An 11,195-nucleotide genomic window follows, 5' to 3' on the forward strand; every position below is an offset into this window, starting at 1 on the left:
TAGTCTAGAATGGCGCCCCTAGTACGTATTAGTGGCCACTTAGTTCTGGCTATGGCTAGTGACACATTAGTATGATTAAACAATATCTTATCTTAGCCAGATATAGGTATAGCTAGGTAGTGTATATAGTACTCTGATCATCTAGCTATAGCTAGCTAGCTAGCTGAATAATAATGTTTTGATCGGGTAGCTACGCGCATAATATATCTCGGCCGGGGTCCTATCATGCGTGTGTGTGTGTGTGTGTCGACGATGGTAATAAACCAAGCATGAGTCGCCCTGTCCAGTCCAGTCCAGGCGCGTAGTACGTGCATAAAATAGTGCAAGTGCAAGATATGGAGCCCGGCCGGCGGCCGAAGCGCAATCTAGAACTCAACAACGCTGTCTCTTGTGCTCCCCCCCCCCCCCCCCCCCCCTCTCTCACACACACACGACCTTCTCTCTCTATCTCTTCTAGCAGTGGTAGTAGTAGTACTACTTTGCATCTGCACAGTCCTTCTCTCTCTAAAGTGCACGGGGGATATAAAATAATGTTAGGAGAGGAGGGAGGAGGAGAGCCCCTGTAGATGCGTGTGGGTGTATGTATTCAAATCATACATGCAGAGTTCTTTCACCTATATCCACTGGGAGGACTACTGTGCGTGCCTCCGGCTCCAGGTGTTATATATACTGCCCCTGCCCACCTGACACAGCCACAGCCCATGCACATCCGGCTTTGACGGACAGCATCGATCTCTATCTCTTCTCTTCTCTCTTCTCCGTCCATCTCCTCCTCTCTGCGCAATTCTCTCCTCCGGTAGTACGAGCGAGCATGACAAGCCCCAGGCTGAAGCTCTTCGGCTTCCACTTCTCCTCGGCGGAGGAGGAGAACCACACCACCATGGACACGCCCGAGCACGAGGCGGCCGAGCCGGAGAAGGGCGGCTCCGACTCCTCCTCCTCGTCTACCACCACGACCACGGCCACGGCGGCGGCTGCGGCGGGCGGCGGGGGTGGCGAAGGGAGGCGGTACGAGTGCCAGTACTGCTGCCGCGAGTTCGCCAACTCGCAGGCGCTTGGCGGCCACCAGAACGCGCACAAGAAGGAGCGGCAGCAGCTCAAGCGCGCGCAGCTGCAGGCGGCCGCGGCCGCCGCGGGACGCGCGGCCGGGGGAGGCGCGCTCTACCCTCGTGGCGCCGGCGGCATGAACCCCATGGTGTCCGCCTTCGCGCAGCCGCCGCACCTCCTCGGCGGCGCCGGCGACGGCGGGGCGGGGCCCACCAGCTGGGTCTACTTCTCCCCGCGCGCGGCCGCGGTGGCCGGCGGCGCCCAGGGCCAGCAGTTCCACGTCTCCCACGGCTGCGTCTTCCCCTCCGGCCGCTCCACCCCGGCCTCCGCCTCGCCGGCCGTGTTCTCCTACGCGCCGACGGCCTCCTCCGCGGCGCAGGCCGCCGCGGCGCCCTACGTCGTGCAGGCCGACGTGGTCGACCACCACGGCCGGAGGCTCCACGCCGCCAGCTTCCCGAGATACCCCGGCATGGTGATGGCGCCGGAGCCCATGGCCGCCGCGCCCGAGGACGCGCTGGGGCTCGACCTGCAGCTCAGTTTGTGACGACTCCGGTCCGCGTACACTGTTGCTCCGGTAAAAAGGAAGGGATGAATTACCCACCCACTACTACTAGTACCTGCATGCGTCCGAACTAAAGCTCGATCGTTCGATCCTCGATCGGTAGCACTACTAGGTAATTAAATTAGCTAGCGGTAGTAAGTAAAGTATAAGTAATTTTTAGCTTCCGGGCTAGCTTTGGAGTGTTAAGCCGGCCGACCGCCTTGTAACCGAACCAACTCCCGTACGTTCTTGATATGATCCGAGATCGATCGATGACGCCTTATAAATTCCTGGTCAAATCCATTCATCCATCCATCTGTCTCCGCCATTTGCAGTGTTGATCAATATCACCCATTTTCTTGCCGATGTGTTGATCGCAATTGGTACGTCCATCGACGAGGACATGTGTTTGATTTGTCAAGGAGAGTTCAAACAAACAAACAAAAATTCAAGGATGTTCACATGCATGACAATTACGCAAGTGTATTCTAAACGGGCATGCATACGCACATCCATTTATAATCAAGGCGGCAGGCACTTGGTGATAGGTGAGTGCACCATGAGTCAGTTCCCCTCTCGCTCCATTTCCATCATGCCACCTAATAAACTTTGTTTGCCCCCTTTTAATTACATCCGGTTGCCCTAATTGACAATCTCCTGTTACAAACATGCATGGCACTACTACCAGTGCCGACCAATTAGCACTAGTAACAAATCTCACTTCCTCTAGAATTAACCCAAGAGAAGGCCACTTTTGGTTGCAGTAGACAGTTTAGTAGTTTACCCATATAGGCCATCCTCTACTACTAGCTACACTAGCAAGCACACACACATGTACTACACATGCAGGATTTACCTCCATATTTTACAGACGCGCATGCATATGCATCACGAGGGAGAGAGTACGTGTGGTGGGGCGTGGGCGCATGGGTTGATTGGACGCGGCACCGCACGCAAGGCGTTGAAGAGTGCACCACCAAAGCCAGCGTGCGTGCGTGCGTGCATGGGTGTGATGGAACAAACCTTGTTCCGAGTGCATGCAAAAGGCGCCTGCGTGTGGCGCACCGTGCCGCCCTCTGTGTCTAGTACTTCGCTCCAGGCCAAACCGGCCGTGCGATATCCACTGATCCCGCCACTGTTCGCCGTACCCTACGTGTCAACCCCACGCCACCCCACTGTACACTCACAAATTAACCATGCATAGGCAATTAGGCATGCATGCTCCTCCATGCACGCCCAAATTTCCCTCTCATTTCTTGATCCTTGCGTTATTACGTGTAGTGCTGATCTGATGTGCCACTGTGCGTGCATGTGGCCGAGGCAACATATGCGCTGGCTAATTTTTCTACTTATGGCAACTTAGCGAGGACTCAAAGGACACTGGGTACTTGTGCTGCTGGTGCGGTAATCAAACACAAACACAAATACAGTGGCTGAGAACAGCAAGTCGGGAGATTTCTTTTTATGGTAATGTCTGGCGAACCCCATTGCATAGAGATTCCCTCGGGCCCGGTCCGAATGGGCCACGTAGGCGGACCACGTTTCGGGCTCCCATTCGGTGGCTCCGGCCACTGGCGGCTCGACACATGTCCCGCGGTCCGCGGCCTCCCATTGGCCGCCCCGACGACAGCAGCCACGACCTGGCCACGTACAAAAGGCACGCATGGCGGCCAATGGGATCAGGTTGTGCTTTACGCTAGGGTTTTGTTTACTGCATGCGATCAGTAGTACTAACTAGTTGTACTAATGGCTAATTTGCTATCTCTTGTTAATTGGTAGGCGTCCCTAGGACCTAAACTAGGATTAATTAGTCAACATGTGCACAGTGGCAGCAAGGAGGAGGAGGAGGAGGTGGATGATGATAGATCATCCTAAGATTCGTATCGCTTATATTAAGCGCGGGGTTACCCGCCTTTCGCGCACACCAGCTGTCGTGCGCGGTCGCACCGGCCCCCGCTTTTCCTTCCGCCCTCCCCCTTTTCTCCCGCCCCTGAGACCGTATTATAAGACACGATTGTCGGTGTTGTTCCGTGCGTATATGGTTATATTATCGGCGGTTACATGCGCATAAACCGGTGGGGGACTACGGTTTTTGTACTCCCTCCCCGGGGTCCGCAGGTAAGCGGCTGCAGTAAAATTTGCATACTAAACACTTGTCGCGTGTACATATATGTCATGTGTAGTTATTGATTTATCAAATTCACATCATGTAGAGATTGGATCGGTCAAGGTGAATTAGTCTCTTTATAAATTAACCACGGGTCTTAGCTTTACTTGATTGAAGCTAGTTGATAACATGGTGATAAATTGTATAATGCCCATTACACGTCATCGGGGAGTAGCTTTACTTTGCAAAGCGTGATGAAGCGTCATTACACATAAACTAATCTGCATCGACTGCTATAATTGTACGGGAGACGCATGTACAAAGGTTTTCATAGGATGTCTCCAGACAGGCAACTAGCTTAGTTTAGTGTACAACCCTAATTAATCAATATAACCGTGACTATCGTATGCGGATATATTAGTTTACGCGCCAGCGCCAGCTCAATCCACTTGACAAATCTATAGGTGACAAAACATCAACATATACCTGACCTCCCTCAATCTCTCTGGGTTAATTTGGTTGTCCTGATTAGTGACCAGATCAAATTGCCATTTCTTTGCCAGCTTAATTGAGATGCCATCATCTCTCAACTTGGCCATTAATTTTGCATGCTGTGAGACTGACGATTTAGGGTTGCATCATCTTGGGATCTTGTGTTGCTCGTGGGATTACTTAATTGGTGGCCCAAGTACACGTAGGTATTGAGTCTTTTGGTAAAAGGACAAGAAGCAGGTGACGCATATATGGCCCCTCTCTACTCTCTAGTGCGCATATCCAAATCCTTTTCATTTAGACCAGGCAAGTTAATCACACTTTAGTCCCGGCGGCCATTTATGTTTGTGTTTGTTTGGTGACTGAAAATAGTGATAAGCTGACTAGGGTACTTGAATACATGTGGATTAGGAAGAAATTTCTAGCTAAGAAGCTAGCTAGCTGAAAGGGATGTCCACTTAATTGACACTTAATTAGCTTGTTTTGAATTACTAAAAGTACATCAACTGGTTGCCTTCTAGAATATAGGATACTAATCGGCAACTTCTTAGGGTTCAAGTTTTGCCAAATTCTTGTAGTGGTTGATGTGATGGGGAAGGTGATGTAAAGCTAGGAATACTGATAAACAAACAGATGAATATGTAAGTTGCGTCGGTAGGTGTCTATCCTGATATCAACTCTGGTACTTGTCCTTTTCTTGTCCCGATTTCCCGAGGCAATTGTAATCTTTGCAGCATTGAATAATTAAGCACCCAAGGAGTATCATGTAGTCCACATGTAGGGGCTATGCTTGAGTTGGAACCGAATATGATTCTCGACCAATTATACTATGAGAATCTTTGCACATCGGTCTGCATATTCAGCAGGGTGCTTACTCCTTAAGTGTATGCTGGAATTATTGGCCAGCTTTTTGTTTATGCTTAACAAATATTCGGTGGCTTGATTTTTTTATTGCTTGCGGATTTTTTTAGAATTTATTAAGAACGTGTAATTGTGGTCCAGTGAGTTGTTTGGGCCGGTCCAAGATGTTTTATGCTAATTGATTGTTTCCACTCTGAAAGCATGTGTACTGGCTTCATTAGTTTGGCATGTATTGCCACCTTGAGTTAGCACTCCTTGTCGAGACAACTTGCAATGCACGTGACGGGAAAGAGGTTGCGATCACTTTCCTAGATGCAGAAATGAACCACCTGGTACTATTTATATTAAGTTTTTGCAGTCACTTTTGACATGGCTGTCATACATTAACTCCACTTTGGTACTAAGACATTCCTTTGTGAACCAGGACACTCAAAGAGTTGGATTCTTTTTGGACTATGCATTGTCTTGTACTATCATCTACTTTTGTTTGGACATAATTGTGGAAATGGCTAAGGTAGGTCATGTGGGCGCTTACTCTTAGATTAGTGTTCATACATACGATCAATTTTAGCAATCTCATAATAATACTTAGGCACTTGCAAAGTTGAGCACTAATTAATTTATATTGGTGCAAACTAATGTGTAAATAGTTGGATTATGACCGCATAGTTTGATAATTCTGTGTCATCATAGTAACTAAAGTGTCAATAGTTTGATAATTCTGTGTTCAGAGAGGTCAATAATTGATCACTACAGTGTAGAGAACATTGTTTATATTTTCTCAAAAGTGGCCACTACTTTTGAAAGAAGGAGACAGAACAAACTGAATGACCACCAAGCGGACATTTCCCCAAAGGTTTCCTTGAACCATACTTTGTTAAGTAGGGCACCCAACCACACCACACACTAGAAGCAATGAGCTAGCTGATGAACCATCATATTTCCCAACAAACTGCCTATGCTGATACCCTTACCACAAGGCATCTAGAATAATTATTATTTTGCACCCCCTAGGAGTAAAGGCTAAAGAAGTAACGCTAGCTAGAAGAATAGATTAAAAACTTTGGCCTGCTGAGGCTCCCCATGTGAGTCACCATCACCAAGATGTCCCAACTACAAACAAGATCTCAAAAGGGGAGATTTGAAAACACTTTTGCCATGATCTCACTCGAGTCCCTTGATGTAGTTTTATGTCAAGAAACCTTATCCTAAATGGGACGTGATTAGATTGTGGGCCCTAGCCGGCCTCTTGTTGTTTTCTTCTAGCTAGGGTTCCTCAACTTGATTATTATGCGCCGAAAGATGGCAGCTTGTGTGTGGTTTTGGACGACTCAAATATGCTAGTATAAATTGATTGTGTGTTTGTATATTTATGTGGTGTTGGAGCATATCCCAATTTCGGGCAAGCATCTGAGTTGTCATGCATCCTCTAGTGGAGCCTCGCTCGGACAAGATTAATTAAGAAAACACGTCAATATGTTGTGGCCCTGAAGGCATGGAATAATCACTGTTGTTAACTTAAGAGAATTGGTGTGCTTGCGACAATAACGTATAGTAGAACACAAGAATTTCATGTTAAATTCTTCCCTCAGTCCCTGAGGAGTTGAATTGTGCTAGAACAGTAAAGACAAGTCATGGATCTCAAGACATCTAATAGTGCACTAGCTAGAGGATATGGATGGATTTCCATTAGAGAAAGGAAACCAACTTTGCTTCATGCTGAGGAGTTGATCAGTCCCCCTCTTTTAGGGGTCCCAGTTGAGCTACTAGCACACATAGTCCCCATGGATAGCTAGCTTGTCTAGAAGGGAAGCAATGGAGTCAATGTCTTGTCTCCATTTGGCATCATGTCAAAGACCTTAGGGCATCATCATGTTGTACTTAAGTACCCTCCTACTCCTACTCCTACTCCCTCCCTCTTTTCAATTTTTCATAGTGGTGTGTGGTGTGGCCCAGCCTCCCCTCCTCCCCTCCCCTGTGGTGTTGGTGTTGGTGCTGGTGTGCATGGCACCAAGCCACCAACCAGTCAGAATTCAACAGGTAGTGCCAAGGTTTTAGTAGCCCTAGGAGTGAGCGCCATGATTAGAAGGAAGATGCCATGCTTAAGCTGACACATAGACACATACTCTATATATTTGACATGCCGAAATGAAAAGGCGCATGCCCCCTTGGTGGACTCCTGATCATTTGGTCTGATGAAAGAAAGCTCGCCCGCTTTATTGGTATCTGTACTTTGCATCCTGTCACTTGCCCCGTTTTTCTGGTACCCCTACATGCCCCAATTCCTCCCCCTTTTCCACAATGGCTCAGCTCAGCTCGGCTCAACCCAGCACAAGTGGTGGGTTTTGTGCCGTGTGATTGGCTGCAGGGAGTACTTGATGCATGAATGGTCACCCATCCGATACAACATCCTTTTCCCTTTCCCTGCTCACCGAATTGATCGGCATGGGATAGTAGTATTTCACTTTCACATTAACATTCACACCCTGTGAAAATACTACACTTGGTTGATTTTGCTGGTGATGTGCCAGGTGTGAAGCTTGACCTACTTTCAGTTGGCCAAGCACTCTGAGGCTGCAGACAGTGCACTCCACCCAGCTGCCATGTCCAGTTATTTCACTAGTTAATCTGCACTGACTGCCTTATGATCACAATTTTAACAGACCTATGGAAGATAATTAACCTGCCTGTGCCTAGCTAGACCTCAAATCTTCAGGCTTACTCACTGTAGCGCACACTACTACGTACATGGCTAATTAGTGCTCTGCTCTAGGTGTGGGGCTTAATCACTCACTCATCAGATGGGTCCAAGCTAACTGTAGCTAGCTAGCTAGGTCTCTGCTCTGCTCGTTAAGCCACAACGGAAGTACATTAGTGCTCTAGTTTTGAGGCTTAATCACTCTCGGATGGGTCCAAACTAACTGTAGCTAGATAGCTAGCTTGGCTCACTGAGCCCCAAAGGCATCATCTTCTTATTGAGATGCTTTCTACCGTACGGAGAGCTACATGTCTACGCGTTGTATAATGGCACTTGTGGAGTAAGTGACAATGCTAATTTGGCAGGACTGCTAGGTATAGCTAGTGCGCTGTTGATTACCACTGCTTGCATGTGTAAGCTAGGTGGCCATAGGTCTGTTAGTCGTGGCTCGCAGTCATGAGGCGTCAAGTTAATTCAACCCTAAAGACTCTAAAGCGCTTGTCGGGGCTAGCTAGGCAAGTACTAGCCGCCGCTGCTAGGCATCAACCCGTCCGTCGATCAGCTGGGTGATTGAGTTACTTGCAAGGCAGAGGAAGGGGAAGGGGTGACAAAGGAAGCGAGAGACCGCCTGGAGGTCGATGCTGCACCGGCACGAGCGGCAACAGTGAGGGTGGGGAGATGGGGTGAGGTGACAAGGAATCAGCTGTCGGTCGTGTTTGATTCCATCCAGAATTCCAGATCCAGCGATGGTGCGTGTTCACTGATCGATCGGCCGCCTGCACTGTGGTACAAGAATACAAGATGCGGGAGACGTTAGAACTTAGAAGCTGCCGAGTTACCTCCGTTAGAAATAAGTGCATTGTGGTGAGAATTTCGTTTTTTTAGAGCAACTCCAACGGGCCGACCCAATCGGACGGCGATTTCGTCCGCTTTTTGTTTGTTTGGGTCGGTCAGGCGGACATGAACGTCTGCTTCCGCGTTTGGGTCGGCATATACGCCTAACGCGCGCCTGATCCATTTTGACGGCGCCGACAAAAAAAACTGTGCATGCATATTTCAATTAAAAATAACTTAATTAAACATTAAAGCCGGTTAGGAAGGCCGGCGAGAGTCTACGCGTCCACAATAGCATTAAAAAGAAATTAGAAACAACCTAACTACGAGGCGGCGCGCTGCCCAGTGCACCCTAGGCGGCGTCGGCATCGTCATCCTCGGGGTCGGTGAGTTCGATGAGCGTCGGCGGAGGGCCGGCCCAGGGGAACGCCGTGGCCCATGCGGCGGCCACGTAGTCCGGGGGTAGCTATTCCGACGGGGGTAGTGCCGGCGCGGGGGGCTGTGCCGCCGCCTGTGCAGCCGCGGCCTGGCGCGCCTCCTCCTCAGCCTCGCGCGCCTCCTCCTCGAGGTCACACTCGAGCATCTCCTCGTACTCGGCTTGACGCCGCTCCTCGGCCAGCCGTCGCTGGCGCCAATGCTCGAGGTAGGTCGCCTCCTGCGCCGGGATCGCCTCCATCCAAACCGGTGGCGCGGACACCCACTCGCGCACCACTCCCGTCCAGGAGAAGCTCGCAATGGAGCCCGGCTCCGGCTCCGGCTGCGGCTGCGGCTCCGAGTCGGCGTTGACGAGGCGTCGGGGAGGGGACGGCTGGGCCACCGGCGGCACCACGCAGTCGCCGGCCGCGAAGAGGGCCATGGCGTGCGCCATGGCCGCCTCGTAGCGAGCTTCTTCTTCTGACGCCTCCGCCCTGCGCCGCTCGTCTTCCTCGCTCTCTCGGTAGACGGCCGCAAGGGCCGCCTGGTCTTCCTCCCTGACGACGAGCGGCGGCGGCGGCTAGCTACGGTCGACCTCCCGCACGTCGCGCCGCCTCGCCTCCTCGTGCTCGAAGGCGAACCAGCGCGCCCAGTTGGGCGAGTCGAAGGCGTACGCCTCGTCGCGGCGCTGCTCCGGCGTCAGGAGCGCCCGCCGGCGCCGCACCTCCTTCGCATGCGCACTAGCCGACCGCGGCGCCGCTGGCACTAGGATCCTTTCCGGATCCAGATGCCAGTTGTGTGGCAGCGTTACGTCGGGGTACGGCAGCGGCACGCGCTGGCGCCAGTGCCACTCCGCCTGGTGCACGGGCACGTTCACCCGCTGCCTCTGCCAGCGAGCCGGCGCAGGCGGAGGCGGGGTGAACTCCGCGGGGAAGGGGACGACGGGGGCCTTGCCCTTCGACTTGCTGCTGCTGCCGGAGAAGAGCCCCATTTGTGCGGCTAGGGTGTGGCTGGGGTGGCTGGGGTGGCTAGGGTTTGCTTGCCGGCAACGGGGAGCGAGCGTGGCCTAGATGGGGACAGGAAGTGGATGAGGACGGCCCCGCCACACGGCTGGCTTAAAAAGGATGACCGCCATCGTTGACGCGTGGGCCCAGGGTCATAAATTAAGCTGACCGACGAGGGGGGCGGGTGGTTGGGCGACTGTCAGATGGGGCCGCGGCGGACATAGAGAAGGCGCGCGTGGTGTCCGTTTCGCGTCCGCGCCGACGCATTTGGGGCGCAAATTTGGGCCGCAAATGCGTCGACGCGGACGCGGAGCGGATGCATTTTGGATTTGAGTCGGTTCGTTGTGCCTCCATTTTTGTCCGCGTCGACCCAAACGAACAGCGGCAGACGAAATGGGTCGTCCCAACAAGTTTTTTTTTGAGAAATCTCGCCTGCTTTATTTATTCAGAAGCAATTGTCATAGGTACAAGATCGGGGTCATGTGGATTGCCCAACCAAACATGTCTACCTATATCTAAGTTGCAAGAAAATTTGGCGAGATCATGAGCTTCAAAGTTGAAGTTCCTACGCTCGAAAACAAAGGAGCAAGTAATGAAACTATTACAATGGTTCAATATTTCATGCACCAACGAAGCATTGGGGCCTCCTGTCCCCTTGTTGATGTCGTTTACCGCCTCTTGGCAGTCCGATGCCACGTGAATCTTCTGCTGTCCCAGGTCATCCGCCAGAGCAAGAGCTTCCCGGCATGCATATGTCTCCAGGGTAAGGGGGTCCGTGATGCCATAGTAAACCATCGCCGAGGAGCCTAGATAGTGCCCATCCTGGTCGCGGCAGAAGGCAGCAACCGCTTCTCCTCTTCGTGAGCGAACCACAGCCCCGTCAACATTTATTTTTGTAGTGCCTGTAGGAGGAGGTAGCCACCGTTTAGGTTGGGGTGGTGCAGGTACAGAGTGTTCGGGCACTCGTCCAACTGCTAGATGACCACACGGGCCAGTCACCCGAGGCCTTGTTTGTAGCAGAGACCGAGCGAGCTAAGCTATAATTCTGGCTGGGTGAGATGTCCACACGGGCCAGTCACCCGAGACCTTGTTTCCTGTCACCCTCTCAACATGCGAGCGTCAGGGAGCGCGGTGACTATATCTCGCTTACAGCGAGTTGTATCGTACGGTCGCATGAAGGAAATTCGAGCCGCGTTT

At 51.6% G+C, this 11,195-nt stretch overlaps 1 protein-coding gene across 1 annotated transcript; it reads left to right on the forward strand.

Annotated features, from left to right (window-relative positions):
• The first annotated feature begins 552 nt into the window (after positions 1-552).
• LOC123064522 (zinc finger protein GIS3-like) lies at positions 553-1,899 on the forward strand. The gene has a single exon (XM_044487989.1). The coding sequence runs from the start codon at positions 581-583 to the stop codon at positions 1,589-1,591; it is 1,011 nt and encodes a 336-aa protein (XP_044343924.1). The 5' UTR covers positions 553-580; the 3' UTR covers positions 1,592-1,899.
• Positions 1,900-11,195: the final 9,296 nt, after the last annotated feature.

This window comes from Triticum aestivum, chromosome 3B (assembly GCF_018294505.1).
Source record: "Triticum aestivum cultivar Chinese Spring chromosome 3B, IWGSC CS RefSeq v2.1, whole genome shotgun sequence".
NCBI lineage: Eukaryota > Viridiplantae > Streptophyta > Magnoliopsida > Poales > Poaceae > Triticum > Triticum aestivum.